This window comes from Alligator mississippiensis, chromosome 1, assembly GCF_030867095.1.
Source record: "Alligator mississippiensis isolate rAllMis1 chromosome 1, rAllMis1, whole genome shotgun sequence".
Classification (NCBI taxonomy): Eukaryota; Metazoa; Chordata; order Crocodylia; family Alligatoridae; genus Alligator; species Alligator mississippiensis.
In genome coordinates, this window is record NC_081824.1 from 60,599,409 (window position 1) to 60,626,213 (window position 26,805).

Below are 26,805 nucleotides of genomic sequence, written 5' to 3' on the forward strand. Positions count from 1 at the left end.
TTGGCCCTAAATTTAAGTGTTGCTTTAAAAACCCACTGCTTCAATTTAGGGCCCCCATTTCATCCACACATGCCCTGAGACTCCAAGAGAGAAGAGAGAACATCCTGTCACACTTTTAGTTTCTTTCACTGTTTGGAGTCTCAGAACAGCAGAGACTTCCTATGCCTGAAGAAGGGTGATTGTGCCTGAAAGCTTGCAGAGAACTTTTTTCCAACTGCTTGATTGATCTAATAAAAGATATTACATCTACCCAAAGAACCTTGCATTCTGCCTTCAAAATCAAGATGTTTATGCTGCTTAGTTGTCACTCTCTGGTGCAACACACTTCCCTACAGGAAGTGTGTGGGTATGGTTTATTTTGGTGGCAGCCTTCCCAGGGCTGGGAGGGAGAGGTCTAAGAGTGCTTGTTAAGCCCTACAGAATATATTAGTCAAGATATCATACTAACATTGCTGTACCCTTACCTGAACTAGCTTTTTTAGAGCTGTCCTATTTGTATCTGCGCAGCATGCATTGCATTGTGCAGATGTAGCCAGAGATGCAATAGTAGCTGCCACCACATTTCTTCTGACTTTGGCTTTGAGAAATCCTGAGTTTTAGCTTAGATCTTTACTGTCTGATATTTACTTTCACACCTTTTGGTAAGTTCTCACACTTAAAACCAAAAAGAAAGGCAAAATGCAAATATTCACCTATTTGACAGTTATTGTAATTTGGAGTCTGCACTAAGCTGGGAATAGAACCAAAGTTTCTAGTTCGACTACACTACTTTTAATAATGGAAGTGCCAAATCCATGTGGTTGGATGGACTGTTGGTGATATCACTCCTCTCCAGAATGAGGACTGGAACCCAAGATTCCTGTTTCCCAGTGTTCCTCAACTGTTTAAATAAAAGGTTGGTAACCTATGGCCCATGGGCTGGATCTGGCCTGTGAAGTGATTGGATCTAGCCTGCAGTAGCTCAGGAAATCAGCTGCATGCTCCATCTTGAGCAGCAGAGGGGGTGTCACCTGGTTTCTCCTTCCTGCCAAAGGTGCCAAATATGTGGGGGCCCAAGGGCTCTGGCCCCCCTCGGGAAGAGGGCTGTCACCTAAAATGCATAAAACTTTCCACATGTGAATCATCTTAATGCCTCCCCACCCTCAGCAAAAGTAAAAGTCAACACTTATGCTTCCTGCTGTGTTCAGTTTATTCTCTCTGCTCCCACCAAGGCAACAGAGGAGGTGTCCCCAAAGATCCTACCACTTGCTTCATTTTGTAGTCTTTCCACAGAATTTGCAAATAGATAGGTGGTTCAGAGATCTATGGTCCATGGCAGGGGCTGGATAGCAAGCAGCAGCCTGCAGTAGTAAAAAGTTGCCAACCCCTGATCTAAATAGTTTGTTTAAGCCATGAGCAAAATATTTGTTGCTTGCTTCTCCATACCTCTAGTCCAAATAAAGGGGACCAGCTACACATTTAGCTCCTTCAGTGGAGGTCTATGCTATGAATCAAAACACACTAATTTCCAACTCTTTAGCTGATCTGTGAGGTTATCTAACTAATGAAATATAATAATAAATAATATATATATAATAAATTATATGTCAGGTCTAATTACAATCAGTGCTTTCCATTTTATGTATTACATTTATTAAAACAATTTTTTTTGTTTACCAGCCATTTTAAGTTGAGACGGAGGTTTTGCAGTGGAGAATGTTTTGCAATAACATGAATCAAGCATAACTGAATCCTAGTTGGCAGGTGCAATTTATTGCTTTAAGTTAACAAACCAAATAAAGTGAGAGTCTCCTTTCTCTTTCAGGATGGAAGGAGTTCTCTCTTGGTTGTAAGTGCTGATCCACGCTATGCTGTTAGATTGGATTGGCAGGGTTCCACCACAGGGAAGCCAGCAGTGTACTGCAGCTGCTACTGTCAGTGGGTATTGCTTCACTGTTGTGAAGATTATTCAGTATTAGGAGGGAAAGTGTTGACAGGGTGTAGCAGGGCACTAAGGTGCCTGCTACTGAGAGAGCTGGGATAACTCCTCAGGTGCCGGTTGCTGAGGTAACTGGAGGGAACTAATGATCCCTACCTGCCTAGCCAGCTGAAGGAAAGGGCAGGGCCTGGCTCCTATATGAATCAGTCAGGAGGCAGTTCCCTACCAGCAGCCAAGGAGGAAGGAGCTCTTGGTCATGAAAGAGAGGAGAAGCCGGAGGCAGAAGCAACATCTGACATTGCTGCGGGATGAAGAAACCCCGGTAGGCTTGAGCGTGATTATAGTCGGGTGGCTTCTGTTTGTGTTATAGCCCAGGGGCTTGTGTTTGTGTTGTTGTTTGTTACCAGTGGTTTGGGTGAGGCTATCAGGGGTTGGAGGAGGCCTCATAGGGGCCCACAGCAGTGTGGGAACCCCAGCACCAGCAAGGGTGCAGCATTCGGGGTGCATAGACCCCAGCCCCAGAGAGGGGCAGCTGAGAAGCCCCGGAGAAGGGGTTGTTGCTGAGAAGCCCCAGTGTGGGTGTGGTGAGCCCTGAGAGAGGGCAACATTACTGAGAAGGCCTTGAGTGAAGGCGGCAGTACTGAGAGGGCCCCGGAGAGAGGGCGGCAGTACTGAGAGGGCCCTGGAGAGCGGGCACAGAGAGAGAGAGAGAGAGAGACGGGACTGCAAAGAGCCCGAGCGCTAGAGAGGGCACAGTGAGAGAGAGACCTAACAACATCAGGCACATCTACAAGGCTTGGGGCGTGGTACAGGGGTGGTTGGAGCCACGCATAGCTCATAAGGCGGGAGTGTACAGAATACTCAATACCGGAGAGGAACTAGAGATAGCAGGAGAACTGTGGACAAGCAGACGAAGGGCAGCCTCCCTATAAAATATATAAGATCAAAGTTCTGGCGGGCGAGACTTGGAGGGTGCTAATCGGCAACTTGACACGGAAAAGGAGGCGGCAGGGGAAAACACGGCGACCCTGACCACCCTCTTGTTACACAGGGTATCGAAAGAAGACAAGGCAGTAGGATCTATAATAAAAATACATTAAAATAAGTAGTACTTATAAATTATGTCATTGATGATTATAATAGAAAACAATTTGGTATAAATTATATACTTTAAGTGATCAGAATCTTAAAAAAAAATAACCAAATTAATATTGCTATCAATATTATCTTAAAGTTTATAAGAATTATGAAAATTATTTTTGTTTATAACATGTAAAACTATTACTAAAATATATAGGAATATCAAGGACAATATTTTCTTCTGAAATGCCTACATTTAATTTGCTAGAGTTAATGCAAGCAGCGATTTTTTTTTTAAGTTGAATTCTTAAATTTCAAAATGTAATGAGTTAGCTCACAAGGAAAATTAAAACAAAACATACTGTAAAATACAAACCCTCTGTGAAAGTTCCTGAAACATTTCATTCAGAGTTGGGGCAGTTAGATAGAAAACTTCTCTTCTCCAAAGAGTAATCTTCAGGAATACATCATCCACTTCCATGAAAAAGGAGCAGCTAAAATTGAATTTGAAGATTTTAAATGTTTGAAGAGGCTTTGGTCAGAGAAAATATAAAATTGGGAAAATGTTTTTCAGATAATATAAATGAAATTAATTGAATTTGACAAAGTCTGCCTTTTCTAGATCAGCAAATAATTTTTAAAAAATGAAAAAATATCACTGTTAACCATTACAGGGGTGTAGGTTGTAGTTGTGTTGGTCTAAGGACATAGGCAGACAAGGTTCTTTGGGTGAATCTGATATCTTTTATTAGACCAACTTAAATAGTTGGAAAACAATTATTAAGCAAGCTTTCGGGTTCAAAAACCCTTTGTCAGGCTAAGGAAGTTTCAGTAGTTGGTGTGTGCTCTTCCTGGATGGAATGAAAAGTAAAGAAGCCAGGAGCTGGGCTGGTATGCATACAAGACAGGTAGTAAGTGAAAATGTGGATTGAGGAGTCAATGGGTGAGAGACAGGCTTGGGGGGGGGAGAGAGAGAAGGGGGATGAATAACGTAGAGCACCTGGGGAGTCAGATGTCAGGCAGGTTATAATGTGTCATAAATCCAATGTCTATATTTAGTCCATGATTTTTAGTATCCAGGAGGTTGATGAAGTGGAGTTCATAGGCTCGTCTCTGGGAAGTGTTATGCAAGTTTCCCTTGAGGATCAGGACTGAGAGACTGGAGAAAGAGTGGTTTTCTTGTGAGAAGTGTGCCCCCACAGGTAATTGGGTATTCCTGTCTTGATAGATTTCCAGTGTCCATTCATTCTGGTGCGCAGTTGTTGTTTGGTCTCTCCTACATATTTTCCATCAGGGCATTTGGTGCATTGGATGAGATGCATTACATTTCTGGAGGTGTAGCTGTAAGATCCGGGGATCCTGATGGCTCTGTTGTGGGGTGTAGTAATTGTGGGGGCAGTGGAGATGTGTTGGCAGGTGATGTTTTATTACTGGATTAGTGATGGAGTTGTCCTTATTCCCCTTAAACTCCAATACGTACACTAAATACCCACACAAGAGACAAACCTCATAGTGCCTGAAAATAACAAGACTTTTCCTGACTCATTACCCCCTGCAGCAGTAGCTTCCATCTCCTGCATGTCTTTTCAAATTCTTCCAGCCACATATAAGTATCATATAAAACTGGAAAACTCTGGTTCACTTGACACAGGCAACTTTCTAAAATACAGATCTCTTTGTCCTTTCTGATAGAATAAGGATAGTAAAACGAACTAGGTCAGTGCTTCCCAAACTTTTCATCAGTATGATCTCATTTATGACCCCATTTCCTTAACATGATCCCATTTCCTAAGCATGGTCCATCACTCCCAACCCACAGCCCCCCACCCCTTCCAGGTGCTTGTCACTCATGATCTGCAGCCTCCTGCCAGAGGGGGGACCCAGGTGCCAGGGCTATAGGGCCAGGGCCTGCAGCCCCTTGCCCCTCACCAGTGCTTGAGCCCCAGCTGCTCAGAGCCCAGCTCCATCTGCTTTCCTCCACAGGTGGCATGGCCAAAGCAGAGCTCGTGGGGTGGGGGGATGGATGCAGGCTTCCTTCTTACTCCCTACCCTGCTGCCCTCCCCCCAGGGCCTGTGCGGTCCAGTGGGTGGGACCTGGCATGGGACTCCAGAGAGGCTTGGAGCTGCTTCTGGGAGCCCAATGTCAGCTGTGCTGCCATGGTGAGGCTCTCTGCCCTGCCAGCAGCAGTGGTGTGGCAGCATGGAGTTGTGCCCCCCCACTAGTGTCAGGCAGGCAGGGGGCATCTGTCCATGACAGTGTTGCCAGTATGGGTCTCCCAGCACCATCACCAAGACTCCCCACCCCACTCTGCTGCGGAGGCCCCAGGGGGAGGGTAGCAGGGCGGGGAGCCCTGACCCCACAGCGTGCAGCCCACATCCACCCTGCACACAAATCTGGGGGGCATGTGTCCCCCTCATGCCTCCCTCCCTGAGAGTGCACAACCCCATTTTTTATTGCAAACCCAAGATTGGGAACCACTGAACTAGGGAAAACTGATTTTTCCTTAGTCTGTGAGTTTTGGTCGCTATCATTGTTGCAGCCTATCTGACAGGGCCAAATCATAGAAATAAATAGTGGTGCTTTTTTTTCTTTTGTCATCTTGATATCTGTCTAGTGAACAATTAAATTAAAACATTTTAGAAAACACATATTTCAGTTCTCAAAATAACGTTTTTTTTTATTATTGTAGCTATATTATTTGACAGTCGTAATACAGTAAAAATCAAAGAAAAAAACTGGTTTGCTCTCGAGGGGGGTGCAGAAGAGAGGAGAACTGCTCTCCTCACACGAACTATGGAAATTCCCACCACCCTTTTAACAGTATCATGTCTCTCTGGGACGGTTCAAGGGGCAGTGGGCATTGGTGCCACTACTTGAATAGCTCTGGGTTCGCAAGAGAACTGTCCTTAGAGTCCTGGAAATATTAAAGAGAAGCAGGATAATAAGCATTGGTACTGGAGCAACCCAGGATTCTTTTGGGGTTTTCAAGCAGTGACTTGAATCAGTGCTGCCATTTGGACAGATCCAGTATTCTCCAGGGCTGTTTAAATGATCATGACAGCAGGGTCCCTGTAGGGCTCCCTGACAGCTCACCACTGGGTAGGCTATCAGGGAGCCAGCCACTCTCTCTCCAGCACTCTTCTTTCGGGGGTGAGGGGAAAGTGAAGGACTGTGGGATACTGGGAGTTGTAGGGACACCCATTGGTGTAATTAAACAGACTTTACACATGGTACTAGAAAACAGCAGTGTTTCTGTTTCAAGAGCCAACATTTCACGGTGGAATCACTAAGGTGTTTCTGCTACAAACTGCTTGAATGCCTGTGCACTTAATATGTGTGCACATTTCTCACAGGAGGACCCAGCCCAGCCCCTGGCTTGTTTACTTTTCATTCTATCCAGGAAGAGCACACACCAACTGCTGAAACTTCCTTTGCCTGACTAAGGGTTTTTGAACCTGAAAGCTTGCTTAATAACTATTCTCCAACCATTTGGGTTGGTCTAATAAAAGATATCAAATTCACCCAAGGAACCTTGTCTGCCTATGTCCTTAGACCAACACGGCTACAACCCAAACCCCTGCTGGGAAAAAAGCATTTATCCTGACACAAATTTATCTCTTGTCCATGGTCCTAGAACACATTGGGATCTTTTAGATCTTTGATGCAGCCAAAAACTTTCTTAACTAGGATATATATTTCTTTAAAATTGATGAACTAATGATTTTAGCTTAAGAATATAGGGGCTACAAGTATTGATACCTATCTAGACCTACTATAGAAAGTGGCAGTGTTTCCGTGGATGTACTACAAAGAAAGATCTGCAAGTTTCAGCCTTTGCAGAAAAGGCACAGCAGTCTGTCAGGTATTGAAAACATTTGACATTGCTCTAACCGTTGGCAGAATATCTTTAGGTGTCTAAATAACAATAGCGATAGCCTGCCAACACTGTGAAGATGTTGGTGCCTAAAAAACTCCCACATTTTGTGAAAGCAATGCTGTTTGTCACCTGTTGACAGAAATAGATTGGTTTGTAGCCTACCTTAGGAGACCAGCCTTGAAAAGAAACCAGTCTTTGTCTCTCAAAAAAATCTCATTCACTAATACTAAAGCAGTATAAATGCAACCCCTCCATCTAAAATGCATGACCAATGTAAAAATTAAACAATTGTAGTTGAGAATTAAATTAATCAATTTATAATATTTGGTTTAAAGTAAAATATATTAGCAAAAATAATGCCCATCAAAACAGGCAGCTTCTATTTAACTTGTGATTTACTCAAACAGAAAAGGCCTGAGGGCTCAATTTAGCCATTGAGTCAGCACTTGCAGTTTCATTTGAAGACAATGGAAGGTTAGCATACTTACCTGAGGGTAGAATTAGATTTGTGATATGCATAGGATTACAGTTTAAAGATACTTATCTTATTATTTGTATTATTGTAGCACCTAAAAGGCCTAAACATGGATCAAAACTTGATTGTCCTAAGCACACTTGAAAGAGGGACCAAAAAGATGATCTGCTCCAAAGAGCATATAACACTTAGGATACAGCCATGGGAATGGAAGACAATGAGACTGATATGCAGTTATCGTATTACAACCAACGATTGTCAAGTTTGTTTGTTAGCATCACAACAGGGAGGAGATTAATGAGGGTTTTAAATGAGGATGAAAAGGTAGCTTTGCAGAAGTTTATGGGAATCTTCTTACAAGTAGTCAGAGAAGCAGGGAGAAAGCATGAAGATGCTAGGTTGAAAAGTTAACCAGTGTTTGATGGAGGCCGCCTCGCCCAGGGAAAATTGCAGATGGAAATCAATACTTTGACAATGAAGGTGGAGAATAAAAGGCCATGAAGCACCTTGACAGCTAAACCAAACTACTCCTGTTTAATGCAACAGAGAAAGAAGGACACAGGAGAGGTTCAGAAAGAGGAGTGGCTGAATCAAAATGACAGGCTCAGAGGAGTGACTTTTTATCAGCTTGCTGAAGCATATATTTGTCAAGGCCAGAGAGTCAAGTTTGCTGTAAACAGTTCTGTGATTCATCTGCATAGGAATAGTAGTTGATTTTGTGTGTGCAGACAAAATACTCAAAAACAAGGTGTAGAGTGTCACAACCCAAAGTTGTGATTTTTTGTTTGTGTGCTCTTCGGCACTGCTAAATTATTTTTCCCGCTAAATTGCAGCTTCCTTGCACGGTGAAGTTTTCTGCTGCAGAAGAGAACCCCGGTGCAATGGAGAATTTCCTGTCAATTTGAAGCTTTCTTTGCATGGTGCATTTCTTTTGCATCCAAGAAATGCACGGTGCAAGGAGTTCCCGCCATTTGTATGAAGATTCTTGCCACATTATTGGCCGATTCTAATACATGCACACGTGGCGGCTAGCAATTGGCTTGCTAGCCGTATAAAGGGCTTGGGTGGTTTCCGCCCAAGTCGGAGAGAGAGCAATTGGAGTTCGAGGGGGAGAGCGTGAAGATCTCTAAGCACTGCGGATCCTTTCGGACCCAATGCTTTTCTTAAAAGGCAATAGAGGTCTGATAACTGAACCCGCGGAGCTTCAACAACTCCGGGGAAAAGAACGAACAGCCTCTAGCCTCTCCCTGTCGCCGATAAATTCCTAGACGTATCCCTTCCTGCATCTTAAAGATACGAACCCACGGAGCTTTAACAACTCCGTCGGAGAGAACCGAACTGAACCCACGGAGCTTCAGCAACTCCGGGGGAGAGAAACTACCGGACCCGCGGAGCTTCAACCACTCTGGGGCTAGAACGAATTTGTCGTAGTCCTCTAACGAGGTTTTAAGCGGAGCTGAACCTGGAAACTGTCCAGCCTACACCACGACCATCTTTGGTGTAAGTAAATAATCTTTAAATCAACCACTACGCATCCGTGACTAATTCTAGCTCGTCCCCGGTCTTCTCCGGCCCCGCATGCCCGGGCTGCTGGCCACAGCCCGCATGTGCAAAGACGGGCCCGGCTTGCCTCCAGCCCACACATAGAGAAGGTAGAAAAGGGGACTGAGAACACATTCAGTGGAATCCTTCCTTTAAAAATTACATGTGTTGCTTAATTCTGAGGGGCTGAGTACTGCAAGTCATATGACACATGACTTCTGATATCCTTTGGAGTCTGAAATAGTTTTTGTTCTAAGTTTTGAAGTACTCATGTTGGCTACATTAAGTCATGTATATCGTGCAATTGTAGCATACAGCAAAATAGATGTTTCACTTTTGGTGTCATTCTACAGAGTATAAGGATTTTACCAAACGAGTGAAATAAGAACAAAATATTATCCATTCTTCCTACTTCAGTTTCTTTTAGTGTATCTTTATTTCCTTTTGTGTGCATACAATGTTAAAATAAATATCAAATGAAAGATTTTGAGAGTTTAGAGCAAGGATGGGCAATTATCCGGGCTCATGAGCCACATAGGCAGTTTTGGGGTGCTGTTGCAGACTGGTCATCAGTCCCCACCCCTCTTGATGGCTAGAAAATGATATTTAGAGATCTGCTTTTAGGAATTGGCTTATAAGTAGAGTAGATATGCATTAGAACAATAGTCCAGGGCAACAATAAGGGTTAATTGGTTTCTAATGGTTTCCACTGGTGACAAATGGATCACAGCCTTCAAGGCAGCCACTGTGTCTGAAGCCAATGGATAAGTGTTCATAAACATCCTGGGAAAATAAAAACATGAACAGTGTCCCCATAACACAATATAGGTTTGTTGCATTGGAGCTAGGTTACTGTGACCAGCTGCAAAGTCTGGTTTTGGTGGATGGACCAAATTAGGAGGCCAGGGCATGCCCAAATTAAGACACTAATAAATAACCAATTTAAGATGTGTGCATGTGATGGGTTTGTTGGAACAAAGGAATATGCTGACAGGACAGAAGATGGACAGTATGACAACCACAGGGAAACCAGTCAATGGTACCCAGAGATAAAGAGTCATCAGAGGAGAAAGAATACAAAGGAGGGATTTAAGAGCAGCAAAGGGTCCCCAGGTGGGAACCTGAGGCCACCATGGACAGAAGGCACACCACCAGCCCATCTTGCCCACCCTACTGGGGGGGTCCTCAGTTCTCAACCTCTAAGCTGCTGACATCTGACATTCAAGAAAAACCCACAGGGTGAAACTTGGATACTGGCCAGACATACCTTCCCTCTGTGACAGCCTTAGGACTAGTAGATATAGCCTGGGGAATGGGGTGTGTTTTATTTGCCTTGCTGCATTATTCTTTGTCAGATTAGTTAGATGCGTGGACCAGAACCAGATGCAGGTCAACACTGAGAAGTATAAAGTGCTCCATCAGGGAGAAAAAATCCACAACAAACTTACAGGCTCAGAGGTGCTACGCTAGCTAGCACCATGTCCAAAAGGGACCTGGGAGTCATAATTGACCATAAAATGAATATGAGCCACCCGTGTGATGCTACAGTCAGCAGAGTAAACAATACGCTGGCATCAACCATGCATCTCAAGCAAAACTAAGGAAGCTATTCTCCCTAGCTAGTCCAAAGTGGGTGTGGGGTGAGCTGGGGCTGGGGCTGTATGTTATTGCACTGGTAGTGGTGGCAATGACAGGGAGGTGCTGAAGAGCCTATGGGCTCTGGGTTTGGTGAGCTGTTGCAGGGTGCCAGAGGTGTTGGCACTGGATTTATGACCCTTATTCTGGGTGGACCAAAACCCTCAGACTGACTACAGCTTCTTCCATTTGATACTAGGCAAATTTTATTGATACACAGTGATAACAGATAAGAATCACAGATTCACAGGATCACCGAAGTTTAGGGCTGGAAGGGACTTCATGAGGTCATTGAGTCCAGCCCCCCTGCTCTGGGCAGGGAAGACTTCTGGGGTCATATAACCCCAGCAAGGTGTGCATCCAGTCTCCTTTTGAAGATCTCTACGATAGGTGCCTGCACCACCCCCGCTGGGAGTCTATTGCAGACTCTGGTCACATGAACCATGAAGATTTTCCTTCTATCCAATCTGAAACCTTCTAGGAGTTTATGACCGCTGTCCCTGGTTTTCCCCTGGGGCACTTTGGTAAAAAAGTCATTCACCTAGCCCCTGATGCTCTCCCCTGATATATGTGTAAGCTGCCACAAAATCCCCCTGAAATCTTCTCTTTTCTAGGCTGAACAGTCCCATATCTGTTAGCCTTTCCTCATGTGGCTTGCTCTTCAGGCCTCTAATTGTATGAGTGGCTCTTCTCTTGACTCTCTCAAGCTTCTCCACATCCTTCTTGAAGTGTGGCATGCAGAACTGGACACAGTATTCCAGCTGTGGCCTCACCAATGCTGAGCAGAGTGGTGCATACAACATATGAACCATGTGAAGCTTTCAAGTTTCATCTTCTCTGGCAGATAGTGTCCCAGTGCTCCTAGAGAGATTCTGGTTCAGTTGGTGAGAAGGTCATTGGGATGGAGGCCCAACTGTCTCTCACGGAGCTCTAAGGGATGTTTTTAGCCAAATTTTCTAGTTGGCTATATTCATACAATTGGCAGAGAGAATAAGCATTGCTTTTAATTTGATTCAATTTATAAATTATGAAAAGAAAGTAATAAAGACATTTAATTGTGAGATGAAGTTTTGTATCACAAATACTGCTCTAATAAAGTAGTAGCAAAACTAGCTTTAACTATCTTTGTTAAAGATCTAAAATAATTCATCATATAATGAGAATATTTCAAAAGTTCCTCACCAGTATTTCATCCATTACCATAATTGATAATCTGAGTATTTAGGAAATTTGACAGACAATACAAACAGGGATATATTGAGGTTTGTTTTTTAACAAGGAAATTAGAAATACAGAATAAGTAACATTGATAAGGTAACGCTGCACATGATATCTTAATTTTTTGGACGTTTTTAGTGTTATTTTTTCCATTTACATTAATGATGGCCTTGTGTATAATTTTAAATAAGAACTGGAGGAGTAAAGTAAAAAAGTGTTGCTTTCAGCATTGTCATAACTGATTCAATTTTAACTCAGGCAAAATTGGAAAGGTTTAAAAATTGGCGCACATGTCTACAGCTTTTTGAAAAGACCATGAATCAACTCCGGGCTCTCTTAAAGATAAGAGTATTCCCATTGACTTTATTAGGTCCAAGATTTCACATGAACAGCACATGCCCTATCCACATGGGTGCAACTGAAAGCAGAATCCAACCCAGGAAATGAAATCTCTGGAAGTAATTCAATATTGCACTGGATTAGCTTTAATTAAGTAACAAATAAGGTACAGTGTTTCCAGTCCTGTTTCGGCAAATCTCACAAATTATCTTTAATTTGTGAGATTTAGTTTATGAAGATGGTCTGAACAGACTGGAATATTAGGCTTAGGAAAGCTTTCAACACTCTTTTGGAAACCTAATAGGTAACCCATAATATTGACTATTTATAACCCCTGCCATACATTTTTGAGTGGTAAATTCTGAAGACTGGTTATATTTAAAACTGTCAGTCATGCACTATATAATGTGCTGCCCTAATGGCAGGAAAGAGCATGGTTTGGCTCAGTTTACATAAGAGGAAATGATGAGAATTGGAACTTTGCTGTACTGGAATTCTTGTTTCGAAAAGACACAATCCGTGCAATGTTTGTCATAGCTTTGTTGACTGGAAGTACTTTAATATAGTGAAAAATCAATATATGTTCATATGAAAGTACTACACTGCTGCAGGCTGGCCCAAGGCTCTTTCAATATGGAAGTATCCTAGTCTCACTGCTAAAAGATCTTTGGTTTTGTCTTTCCTTTCAATAAGCTTATTGAATTTCTGATGTCTTTTGAATCGGAAGGACTAGCATATTTTTTGTACCTCTCACCACTTGCCTGCAATGAGTGCAGGTGAGGAGGCATGTACTTCATGGCCTGCATCATGGTGTAACATAAACCCTAACCCAGCCTTTATAACCAAATGACACAGAGAGCTCTTGTTTTAGGTGACCTCTACATGTATGTTGTTTTTGCCAGTGTAGGTGTTTGACAGTATTAAGGAATGATTCATTATTCTCAGACTCATAGAGACATTCATGATTTTACAAAATGGCATCACTTTTCCAACAGTACTGTTTATATTCCTCCTATTTTCCACGTAAATAGAATTTGTAAACAGATAAAGAAAAACCATGAAAAAATCTTTAAATTAGTCCAATTTTTAAATCTCCTAAAAATAATAGAAATTGAGATGTTAAAATAATTCAGCTATAGGAACAAGATATTATTGCAAATACATTATTGTAGTTTTGGAAATATTGTCAGACTATAATGATGACTTGGCTTATGTGAGTTGAAAGATGGTGAAATCCTCAGTCTGTCAGATGGATACAAACTGAAAAGATTTCTTATTTCATTTTCTTCTATAGTCTTACTTGAGATATTTAAAAAACAGGAGGCAGTTTGGGCTTTTAACTGCTACATTTTAAGTTGCTTGTCAATGGAACTGTTCAAGACAGCAGTATCTATGGTAGAGAGAGAAAAAGGAACTTAACCAATAGTCCAAGTATACCAAAATAAACATTTTATGGAGGATTTTGAACCTTTGTAGAAAGTTTTGTTGTTCTTAGGACTTTTTTTCAATGAGTATGTGATAGTCTCCAGTTTAAAATGTATTTTTGCCAGACATAAAAGGATGAGAGAATACTTGAGGAAAAGACTTGAATGAATAATATGGGCTAATATATAACATTATGTTTGTTGTGAATTAGATGTACTAGAGTTACAACAAGGAACTACCTAAGGCCATTTGTGTATGGGACCGTTACACTCATGGTCTTGTGGATGCTAATTTATTTGTAAGCTTTAGCTGTTTAAGAAAGCTAAGAGAAACTTTCTTTGCAAACATGATCTTCTATTATTAGATTAAATGCTCTCTGTTATTGCCACTGGAGGAGTAGCTTTGAATCAGGGTCATGTCACAAATGGAATTAACTGAATGATCTCAGTTCTATATCATTTAGATAACAGAATTATAAAGAATATTCTGACATAATGAATAGTTACTGCTCGTATCAATGTAGTCCCCTTGAGATAACTGAGATGACAGTACAGTGTTCTCTCTTTGCTTGACAAAGGGTTTGGTCTTCAGCATAGCCTACTTAGGCAGAAATCTCTGGCACTCTTAATGGAAACTGCTTTAAGTAAAATGAGATGATATAAAATTGTAAAGAATTGAATCCTTTCTTGTAATATTAAAAGAGATTTGTATTTTGTAATTCTTCCTATGGAAATATATGAACCAGTCTACATCCTTCTGTTCTGGAGAATCCTGTGTACTATCTTTTCCTTTCTATTCACAAAATATTCACGTCTCCAAAGTTTGTACTTTAATATTTTGAAATATACATTGTTCTAATTTTTCAAGACAGCATCTCCTTTTATTGACTAAAACAAAAGATGACCTATTATAGGAGAATTTTATTTTTTTTAATGCAACAATAGGCATCAATAAATAGTTGCATTAAGGTCATTGTGGACACTATTCTCAACGAGTACCATAATAGGAAAGTGGAAGTTTGCTGTTCTTATTATTCATATTTAATAATTATATTATAGTAACAAATAAATGTCTATATCAGGGTAATTATTTTGCCAGCATTGTACAAATATTTATGGAGTTGTGGCCCTGATAGACCCTTTCTTAGAGCTTGTCTTTTTTACATCATCAATATTTGTCAGAGATCTTTGGATGGCTAATAGACAGCTTGAATTTTGTATTACTTAGTAGACATAGTATCTTTATACTGTATACTTTATTTCTAAATGATAAGAAATTCAAACTGAAATTCAAATTCTATGGAGCAATTTGGTATGGCATAAAAATGTAGTCCCAATCTTTTGTATTGTTCCTATAAAAATCCTGTAAACCGTGTGCCTGTAAAAGTTCTAAACCACACTTAAAATTATTTATCTGGAATGTACACTTTGCATATTTACATGTAGAGCTTCTACTAATTGTCATGATGGCGATTTGACAGGGTGTGTAGGAGAATCATAAATACTTTTTCTCTACCTGAGTGCAACCTCTTGCTTTTATAAGTTTTTTCTGTGTAGTTAAAAATATTAGATTACAATAATAAACCATGGATTTTACAGTGGGGCAGAGGGAAGCAATTTACTTCGGTTCTGTAGAAGTCACACACATATTTTTAGTCAAACCCAGTATCAGTACACAAACCATTTTAGCTACGATAATAAGTTGGTGTCAATTCCCAGTTCCAGAGAAAAGACTGTATCCTAATCATTCTGTTTCTTTTAACTTTTTTCACCATCCCTATTTTTGTGGGTGCAGTGTGACAAATATAAGTACATGGTTTTTCCTCTGGCTGTTTAATATTCCTTGAAAAGGTAAGGAGCACCAGCTTCTAAGATACTTATGCAGGGCCAGGCTTTTAATTTTTTTTATGATACTTCTGGAGTATAGGAAATAGCTTTGCCTGTGCTCTTAATACGGTCTAGATGGTATGATATAGAGAAATATTTACGAAATATGTTTTTATCCAAAACATGGTTTTCCAATTGAATGTAATTTTTGTATAGAAAACTAAAATATATATTCATTCTCCTAGGGTGAAAAGGGGGATAAAGGAGAACCAGGACAAGAAGGCATTCATGGAAGAGATGTAAGTTGATTAATATTTAAACAGTCTATAATTTAAATGTGTTTTGGTGGGGAGGACAGTTTTATGTAAATTAAATTACCCACTATAGTGCAAGGGCTTTCATTTATAGTTTAGGGAATGTGCATATTGTATTAAAAATACATTTGCTCTGTAACCCATAACAGTGTGTTTAATTCTGTACCTGTATTTGTAAAAACATGAATGATTATTGTCCAGGATGTCCTACCGTGTCATCAACCCATCCAGTTTCATCAGGTTGAGTTGGATGTGATTAAATGTGAAGTGAAACATAAATTGAATAAAATGCAATGTAACAGTAACAATGAGTCTCAAGTAAGGTAGTAAGCTACAAGGAACCTAAATAAAAGAGATAGAAAAGAAGGGATCTGGGGATCAAGATTTAAGAGGCACATTAGGAAACATTAGCATACTATTTGGGATCTAGCCAAACATGATGTTGTGCCTAAGGAGACAGGAAATACCTAGGGATTACTGCTCAGGATCCATAAAATAAGTTGGAACAAGTTAACAAGTTTGGTAATGGGAACTGAGCACTGGGGGTAATTATGGGTTCGCTGTTTGAGTTTTCTGGAAGGAAGAGAGATTTTTGGGAGATGAGCAAAGCTGAAGTTGGACCCTTTGATTGATGTCTGAGATGTCTAAGGAAAGACCAAGGGATTTGCTGGACTGAGTCACAGGTAAACATAGTATAGTGGAGTTGTGTATTTAAAATAATGTAAAGCAGTGGGTCCAGATTCCTGCTGTACCAGAGCTTGTCTCAATATTTATCAGTACAGTAGGGACGTGCCAGAGCATCTGTTTTTGCAGCCAACAGCCACGCTGTCTTCCACTTGACTATGTAAAGTATCACAAATATACCACCAGTTGGGCAAAATGATTTTGGCACCTAACCCCATCATCTTGCCTACCAGAGGAGGCAACCTTTTGCCACTTGTATTTTGCCAGCATACGATGTAGCAAAACCTTAGAAACAGGCCAGTATTGGGATTTTAAAACCTTTGTTATCCTTCTTGCAGTTCTCCATGTACACATTCCCATTTGTGAGCCTTTTAACTATATACTTTTTTAGCTTAGCAGTACCTGTTCCAGCTGATCCCGTCAGGCTTCTCACCCCATGCCAAGGGAATAAACAGCAGAACATACATTCTTAGTCTTCATTTTCTTGCAGTTGCCTGGATGTCAAAGCAACTTCTCATCAGGTAGATATGATCAGACTTGCAGTGACTACTACTTTCACTTTTTGTTGTTGCCCTTTGGTTTCTCTTCCTTTCATTATCTTCCCTTATTTTCTTTTCTCCAGAAACCTAAGCTTTGGGAGACTGAAACCTATGTATTTCAAAGGACTGTCTGGAGTCATCTCACTATCTTCCTTCCCGCCCCCCCCCATTATCCACATAGCACCACCATTTTCCAGTCTGCTGGTGTTTGAGTTGGATTATGCTAAGCATTTTATTTCTTCATTTTTATTACCACTTTAGCCATGATCTGGTAGAGGGCACCTTTCTGCTTAGTCATATTATGATGCCTTCTCCCAAATTACCAGTTTTCACATCTCTTCCTCTTGTGAGGGGCTGATTTGCACATCTGATTTGCACACGAGGTGTTTGTATTGCCTTAGGAATTTCATGTGCCCAACAAGTGCAACATTTGGCAGTCACTGAAGGCCAGGCTGTGGAAGGAGCATGAGATAAAACTGTGCATGTTCCTGCTGGGCAAGTCCCTTGAGTCTTCTCATACCCCAGCACAAAGTCATTGGGCTGGCACAGTTCCCCAAGGACCACCTCCTCCTGGTGTCCATTTGCATCAGCTGGCATTGATTCAACATTCCAGGTTAGTGTCTATGGGCTGTTCTAAAGTTAGGCCCAAAGAGAGCTCTTTCCTAACCTTCATGCAGAAAGTAGCTATGGTGGGACCCTACTTTCATGATTTTAGCACACTCCAAAAGGGCTCCAGTTACCTTTGCAGCTACCTTCTCTGGTGTCTCTGTGATTAAGGCAGGCAAGTATCCCATTTGGAGACTGTTGTTTGGAGTCTGCTTCTGGTGATGAGTTGGGCCAAGTTTTGGTATTGCTTGAAGGCAAGAAGTAAGGGAGTTAGGACTTTTTCCTCTCAAAGTATAAACTTTGATCCTTCTTATAAGTTCTAGTGTCGGATGGCATGGATGATTATTCTCATAATATCCACACAGGGGAATGTGTTGAGTAGGATTTTTTTTTTTGTGGTGGTGTTGTGGGGTATTTGTGTGGCTTGTTCAAAGATATGATCTATTGTAAGGAAGCTTACAAAAAGCAGAAACTTGGAAAAACTACTAGGGAGGAGTATAAGAGTATTTCTTGGGCATGCAGAGATAAAATCAGGAAGGCCAAACTGCAATTGGAGATGCAGATAACAAGAGATGTTGTTCAATATTTTCATCAGTGACCTGGAAGATGGGATGGAGTGCACCCTCAGCAAGTTTGTGGATGACACAAAGTTGGGGGGAGTAGTAGATATGCTGGAGGATAGGGCTAAGTTTCAGAGAGATCTAGACAAATTGGAGGATTGGACCAAAAGAAATTTCACGAGGTTCAATAAGGACAAGTGCAAAATCTTGCAGTTAGGATGGAACAATCCCATGTTGAGGGCTGACTGGTTAAGCAGCAGCTCTGCAAAAAAGGACCTGGGAGTTACAGTGAACAATAAGCTGAATATGAGCCAGCAGTGTGCCCTTGTTACAAAGAAGGTTAACAGCACAGCAGGCTGCATTAGTAGGAGCATTGCCAGTAGTTCTAAGGAAGTAATTATTCTGCATTGGTGAGGCCACATCTGGAGTACTGTGTCCAGTTTTGGGGCTCCACTACAGAAAGGCCATGGACAAATTGGAGAGAGTCCAGCGAAGAGCAGTGAAAATGGTTAGAGGGCTAGGGAACAGGAATTGTGAGGAGAGGCTGAGGGAACTGAGCTTATTTATTCTGGAGAAGACAAGACAGTGGGCATTTAATAGCAGCCTTCAACTACCTGAAGGGAGGTTCCAAAGAGGATGGAGCTGGGCTGTTCTTAGTGGTGGCAGATGACAGAACAAGGAGCAATGGTCTCAAGTTGCTGCAAGGAAAGCTTACGTGGGATATTAGGAAAAAACGTTCTCACTAGGATGGTAGTAAAGAACTGGAACAGGCTCCTCAGAGAGGTTGTGGTAAAGGCATTTATCGTGTTGGGGATGTGGGTAGCATGAGTATTCTCAGAGCAAATTGGGTGGTTTCTAAGAGACTGACTATAGATTACAGTTTTCTTGGTGTGTCTGGTGGCTTCTGGTTTTGAACTTGAAAAGAAAGGTACTTGTCAATACCTGGGAATCTTTGAATATGTTGTCCACCCACACATTTGAACCCTGATCTCCTTTTGCTCTTTCTTGGAATTTGCTTCTGAAATGCTAATTTTAAGAGACAAATGATGAGTGTGGGATATTCTTCACCCTATATCCCCTTGATGTTGGGGAGCAGGCTCAAGTGGAGGGGCTGGGGCAGCCTGTATAGGTAATGCTGATGTAAAAAAAATTGCTTCTACATATGAGAATGGATAAGTGGTCAACACATCTTAAAGTACTCCAGTTACTGTTAAGTAACTTTCTTTTTTCAGTCTCCATCCAACCATAAAACCGTTATCAAGTCAAGTAAAGAATAGAAAACTCCTCTAGCATTTAGCGGCACACCGAAACCTAGGGCCCGTGTACTGCACTTTCCTCACGCCTTGTCTACCTCTCTTTTTTCCAGGGTATGTGAGACCTCTCAGCAAGTTGCACAGATGAACGGATTAGTACCATAGGTCTTTTCCCATTAGTGTGCCTTATTTCTGCTTGACAGAAAGAAAGAAGTGAAGGGAAGAAGGCAGAAATTTGTGGTTTTCCAAGATCTCATTTTTCAGAAAAAGGGGTATTAGTTCAGTTTTAGCAGCAAGACGGTAATAAAACATAATTATCTCTTCTACCCAGGTCCCCTCTTTGGTCCTCTATCTGAAGGTCGAACTAGGGTCAGGTCCTGATTCTGCAGCATATCAAAGGCCTTCATCTCAGATTACAAAGAGACTGTAGTGAGAATTCAAGCACCTCAGATGAAGCTATGAACATAAACACAGAGATTCTTTTGTGAATATTTTGACATTATAACTAGAATTATGGCCGAGCAATAGAGAATCAGATCTGAAATTCAGAAGAATTCACAATGCATGCTTTATCACCTCACCAACCAACAGGGAGACTGTGCTGCTCCCACCAAAATAAAAATTTGCTAAAAATTGCAAGCATCATTAATTAAAGCTAAATATACAGTTTTTAGTTTTTTAAGCAAGCGCCTTAAATATGGTACTCTTTATTTCATATGGCTTTTTATATAGTGCATCATTTGCATGAAAGATATTTTCTTACCTTAAAGTGCTATATTTTTATAATAGATTTTGGTCCTATTTTTGGATAATAGTAGATCTAATCTGTATGAAAGTGTCTACTGTGCATTCAGCTGAAACTACATTTAAGGATTCAAAGATGTATTCTCTTATAGCCTGCTTGTCTACAAAGGTGAACTGTATACTTCTGTCATGCATACATATATGCTGACAGCATGGAAAAACACATCTGTGTTCTTTCCATAGCTCAGGAGACATTTCTATGTTGGTTCTTACACGATCTCTGTTACTACACAAGATCTTGTTCCATAAAACTGTGAGGAGGAGTAAGGTATACTGAGTATCCGGTGAACTATAAAGCAGGTTTGACACCAGCATGGTATGAACGTGTAAAATATTAAAGCTTCACATTTTGAATGATTTAATTAGGTCAGCAGCTTACAATGTATTAAAATGCAGTAAATTATCAAGAGTATGGGGACTCCAGAAAAGCATATTTTTGAAGCTAAATTACACAAAATACTGAAATATATTCCATTACGTGAAGACCACACATAATTATTTTTTAACAACATTTAAATAAAATGTTTGGATTCAATTAGCACAGTGGTTAGAAATACCAGTCATTAGGTTTAAACTTAAAGGATCATGTAACCTTGACTGTTGCTATCAGTGTCTCTCAAACTCATTCCACATACAGAAATGTAACATCTGATATTTCTGAAATAAACAAGTTAATCTGCTTACACTAGGGTAATTTGTAGTGCTGAATAAAGAAAGAGTGAAAAAATGTAAAGTCAGTGGTATCAGCTGTTGGCAGCTGCTGTCCCACTGCTCAGAAGAGTGAGGTCTACCATTTTAAGTTGGGGTTCAGTTCATACCACTAAAAAGAAGTGAAAAGCATTGACTGTATAGTTTGAATAAGTGACTTAAAGATAAGATAAGTATCTTAAATATGTAATGTTTTAACTAAAAAACATATCTGAAGAAAAAGGCACCACAGGGGAAGGCTTTGTTTTGACTGTAATATTTTTCTTTCCTCTTTCTTGCCAGCTGAAGAGCCCTTGCGTGAGTAAGCTAAAATGACAGAGGGATTCCAGGGCTTATTGTTAATCACTAGTATGCAATGCTGAAGTGTCTGACCTAAAATAGTTACTTTCTTGGCCCCAGAATGATTGCCCTTGCTATCTTCTTTTTGTTAGTATCATTCAAAACAAGGTTAGACATGGGAACTTTGAATTGCACTGTGCATCTCCCTGTTTATTGCTTGGTGAGGCCCAATTTGGGCTATTACTTAACATTCATTCAACAACATAGGGGTTAACTCTGAATACAAGTAGTAAGGCTGCAACCACTGGTTTGGGATTCTTGAAGACTGGCCAGAAGTAGTTCATATGCTGCCATTGTATTCCTCCTTTGGTATGTGCTTACACATTTATTCTGGATGCAATTATAACAAAATTCACTTGGAGTCAGGTGTAGCCCAGTTCTAACCTTAATAATATCATCAGCTTTTAATCACTACAGGAAGTGAATCTGTATGGGCTTGCTGTCTGACAGCAGTGGAAAGAGGCAGCAACTGATGCTGAAATAAACCCTGATGTATATAATTACTTTTCAATCACACTCATATCGCACATGAAATCAGAACAGATTTGCAATGTAAATACATATCCAAATACTTGTGGAGTGACAATAAGATTTAAGTGCTGTTAATATTACTGCCAGCTGAATTGGGATTGAACAGAAAATTCTAATCAATGAAACTAGACTCCTCATATAGGGAGGTCATTGCCTTGATCAATGATACTGGTGGTGATGAAAAGAGTAATTTAGATACTATGGGTATTTTTTTTTTTTTTAAATCAAATTGGAATGCCAGGAAAAAATCATTATGGCTGAATTATCATCAGGTCTAGCAATTTTGATGCATCACAGCTGAGATAAGGACGCAGGAGGAATGGTAACAAATATCATCATTGGAAATATACTATGTGCTGTTTTTTTAACATTATGTTTAATGAGAGAACAAGGGCAAGATCAGCAACAAGATTAGAACTACATGAGGTAGTCCTTTGTTTGTGGCTAAGCACGATACCATTTTAAAAATTACCCCAAGTGATCACACCCTGATGATATCAACCTACTGGCTCTACAGTTAATATTTTTTATTTAGATTTCCTGAGTGTGCTGTACAGTAAATTGTGAGCCTGATAGCTCTGGATTTGTACATTGTATAACTCACTAGGGGATTACTGATTGGACCCTTCGTCATTTGCTTTCACACTGTAGGTAGGTAGCAGTACAATGGGTTGTTTCCTTTGTTTTCAGGGGAACTGCACTAGCACAGGCAATTTTAATTAAAGGTTGGATTGAGCTAATGAACTCAAATTCCAGGCGTGAAATTCATGTAAAGGAGTATGTATGAAAGAGGTATGAGAACATTTTCTACATGCATCAACAAACATGGTTTTAATAATAGCAATGTTCTTTTTTTTTTCCAGTGTTCTTTTAGCATCCTCAAAAGATGTCAGTTTTGCTATATTTTTTTTCAGTGAGACATTTTTGTCAATACACTGTTAGTATACTGTATCTCTGGTTCTAGTAGTTGGACAAGGTTTTTTGGGTAAATCTAATATATTTTAGTAGACCAGCTAAAATAGTTATAAAAATTCTTCCTTGCGAGCTTTCAAATACAAACACCCTTCTTCAGGCAGAGGTTCTAGCCGTTGACACTTGACTTTTGTAAGAAGAGGCTAGGTATATTGGTTGGTATTATGCTGCCTATATTTGTGATATCATTTGTTCAATGGCAACAGCACCTGATAGACATAGTTAGTTGTTAGTGTGAAATTAGGTAGAAGACAGAAAGATGTGTACCTTATAGATCAGAGGTGTCAGACATATAGCGTGTAGAGGCTTTCTGTCTTGCCCACTGGGCTACTGGAGGGCACTGGAGGTTGGGCCATTGAGCATGGTCATTGGCAGCAAGTTTGGCTTACTGCTGCCAGACTCTGCATTGCTGCCAGCCCTGCTGGACCCTGGATTCCTGCTGCCACTGGACCCTAGATGGTGGAATGGGTGTGGAAGGAAATGTTTTCCCATAGACCGAGGCATTTTCCTAACATTGCTTAGGCTTCAGAAAATGACCCAACTTGTTCTTACTAATAATTTATGTTGAACTATAGTCTATAGCCAACTTAATGATTCATGTGGTAGTAAACATCTTGAAATGGGGTGAGGGGTTGATGGACAAACCAGATGCTTCCCAGCTGTGGATAAATAATTGAGTAACAGCTAAGTAGCTGCAGCCAGGGCATCTAGCACCAATAGTCAGGTCCATGCCACAGTTAATATCCTTATTTCAGTATTATTTCTTGAAGAGATTCCTTCCTTGACCTCTTCTGAAGGGACTATAAAGTATATTTTGCACCTCTAATACCTCAGACCCTCTAGTTATTTGTCATGTTGTTAATTTCCATATCCTAAACTTCCTCAGGCTTGATGATTTGGACCAGAAAGTCCGGTCTTCTTCCCACCATGTGAGGTAGGGATTCCTACTTAGTTGACTCTCCAAATGGCTTATTCCAGTTCTTGTTGGGGTTTCTGGATCTGTTTCCTAAGTAACTTACAGCCATGGTGCTGAGGAGTGTTTTTGAGGCAGTTGCCAGCTTCTTTGGCAGCCCCCTTACCCCATCCAGGCTTCAGCCTTTTATCCCAGATGTTGTTAGTTACTTTGCTATATATGGAAGTATATGATCTGTACATTAACCCTTTGGTGGCTATTCCGGAAGAGTTTTTAAATACCCTGGCCACATCTACATGAGACACTGACTACGCTGTCATTGCTGTGTATTCTTTAGTATTAAGCTACTGCATAGTCTTTATACAAATGTTTATACATGTACTGAAACTGTGCAGTAACCTGAGTTAGCGCACAGTATCGGTAACTCGTCCAATGAATGTCTTTTTTGTGACACTGCTGTGCAGTAGCCTAATACTACTGTGCAGTAAAGTCACATCATGGTTGTTGCAACTTGATGCTACTGTAGTATTGGGCTACTGTGCAACCAGCATCTCGTGTAGATGCGGGCTTTGTCACACATCTCTACCAGTATGGAAATAAACACTGTAGGATCTGAGCAACAGGACAGCTTGCTATAAAACACCAGTCTGCAGAAACAAATTTCTGAACTTGCAGTACCTAAGGTATTCTGCACAGTGCCCCAGAGCCAAGGCTTATTTTTTTAATATGACCATTGCAAGGTAAACACATTGCATGGTACACAAAAATCACACCTAACTGAAGGTGTTTTTGCCTTCCTCTGGTGTGCCAGATAATACTTCCCTAGATTGGAATGCCACGTAACCTGCCTGGTACAATGGCTAAGATATTATATATGAATATGGATATATACAGCAAGCTGTTAAACCTTTTTTCTGCACCTTCTTTCCTGTCCTCTAGCAATGGAAATTAGATGGAACAATCCCATGTACTGGTACAGGCTGGGGACTGACTGGCTAAGCAGCAGCTCTGCAAAAAAGGACCTGGGAGTTACAGTGGACAATAAGCTGAATATGAGCCAGCAGTGTGCCTTTGTTACAAAGAAGGTTAACAGCATACTGGGCTGCATTAGTAGGAACATTGCCAGCAGATCAAAGGAAGTGATTTTTCTGCTCTGTTCTGTACTGGTGAGGCCACATCTGGAGTACTGTGTCCAGTTTTGGGGCTCCACTACAGAAAGGCCATGGACAAATTGGAGAGAGTCCAGCAAAGGGCAAAGAAAATGGTTAGAGGGCTAGGGAACAGGAATTGTGAGGAGAGGCTGAGGGAACTGAGCTTATTTATTCTGGAGAAGACAAGACAGTGGGCATTTAATAGCAGCCTTCAACTACCTGAAGGGAGGTTCCAAAGAGGATGGAGCTGGACTGTTCTTAGTGGTGGCAGATGACAGAACAAGGAGCAATGGTCTCAAGTTGCTGCAAGGAAAGCTTACGTGGGATATTAGGAAAAACTTTCTCACTAGGATGGTAGTAAAGAACTGGAACAGGCTCCTCAGAGAGGTTGTGGTAAAGGCATTTATCGTGTTGGGGATGTGGGTAGCATGAGTATTCTCAGAGCAAATTGGGTGGTTTCTAAGCAACTGACTATAGATTACAGTTTTCTTGATGTGTCTGGTGGCTTCTGGTTTTGTACTTCAAAAGAAGGGTACTTGTCAATACCTGGGAATCTTTGAGATATGTTGTCCACCCACACATCTGAACCCTGATCTCCTTTTGCTCTTTCTTGGAATTTGCTTCTGAAATGCTAATTTTAAGAGACAAATGATGAGTGTGGGATATTCTTCACCCTATATCCCCTTGATGTTGACGAGCAGGCTCAAGTGGAGGGGCAGGGGAGACTCAATTTTGGTTTGCGACTATCAGGTTTTCAGAAAGATACTGCTGAAGCCACTTAACTTAGCTTTTGTTCAAGTTACTTTTCTCTCCTGGAAGAGGTGAAGATTTCTGTGGGTGATATTGGATCAAGTGTTTAGTTGGGAAGGATATAGATGAACCACAAGTCTGGTCCAGGATGGAAATTCTTATTTTATTAGGTTGTTTCACAAGCACTCAACAGTAACTATCAATTCTAGATGATGGGGATGGAGGAAGAAACAAGGTTTCTATGAGACCAGCTGCATGTTTCCTGGCAACAACCATGTCTCCATGTCGGGAACTTATTAACATAATTCAAATGACATAATTTTAACAATATATAGGAAAACAAAATAAAAATACATATAGTAGGAAAACATCTTTTGTCCTCAATTTTTTATTGCCTTTTCATTGGGATGTAAACCATAACGAAAAGCTATATGGCTACTTGCTTCTAACCTATTTAAGAATATTGTAATACATGATTTCAAAGGCTTTATACATTACTAAAATCCTGTCTTTACACCATTCAGCACTGAAAATTTTGATGTCAAATATGCTCCTCTTAAATATTCATTTTAAATAAAAATATAAGCAATCTCCAAGTTTCTCATTTCTTCTCCATTCAAGATTGACCTTTTTCTTCATTGTCTTCCTCCAATAGCCACTAGGCTGTCTACCTCACCTAGGTTTTTCCAGGAACAGCATTAAGAACTGTAAACATACCATATATCTTGTCAAACTTTGCTTGATTTCATTGTCCATTATTCATCAACTCTCACCTTTCCCATTCAGTACTAATACATTCTGCATGTTTTTCATTCTACTCAGCCCCCTCTACATGTGTAGGTAAAGGTGCAATTGGATCTAATGCATAATATGCACATACCACATGTGCCACACATCCTGGGCTTCCCTTGTCCTGGCAAGAAGCAGGCTTCCATGACTGGGAGCCCCATTTACCTAGGGGGTTGCCAGCCATGGGGGCCATGCACAGCCAGGACCAAGAGTTTCTGCACCTGACAGGGGCTTCCAGTCCCAGCTGCACTTCACAGGCAGCTGGGACTAGGACCCCCCAGTGAGTGCAGGTACTCTTTCTTGGTCCCAGCTGCACATGAGGTGCAGCCAGGAATGAGAGCCATGTCAGTTGTGAGACTCTCAGTCCTGGCTGCATGTGCGGTGCAACCAGAACTGAGAGCCCCATGTGGGCTTGGGATTTCATACACCCCCGAGTCTTGGGGATCATAGAAACTGCAAACCGAAGGGCTTAGGGGTTTCATTCTGGATATAGTATGCCCCTGAGGCTGGGAACCCTGACAGCCCTAATACCCATGCAAATTAATGCGCTATAGCA

The 26,805-nt window shown here is 40.9% G+C and overlaps 1 protein-coding gene across 5 annotated transcripts in view; it reads left to right on the plus strand.

Moving 5' to 3' along the window:
- The window catches only part of COL19A1 (collagen type XIX alpha 1 chain), a 393,720-nt gene that overhangs the window by 119,320 nt on the left and 247,595 nt on the right, over positions 1–26,805 (plus strand). For all 5 annotated transcript variants that reach the window (XM_059730850.1, XM_019496735.2, XM_059730868.1 and 2 more), the window contains one exon: positions 15,582–15,635. In XM_059730850.1, coding sequence (XP_059586833.1) covers positions 15,582–15,635 — 54 coding nt within the window. The remainder of the gene's footprint in view (positions 1–15,581; positions 15,636–26,805) is intronic.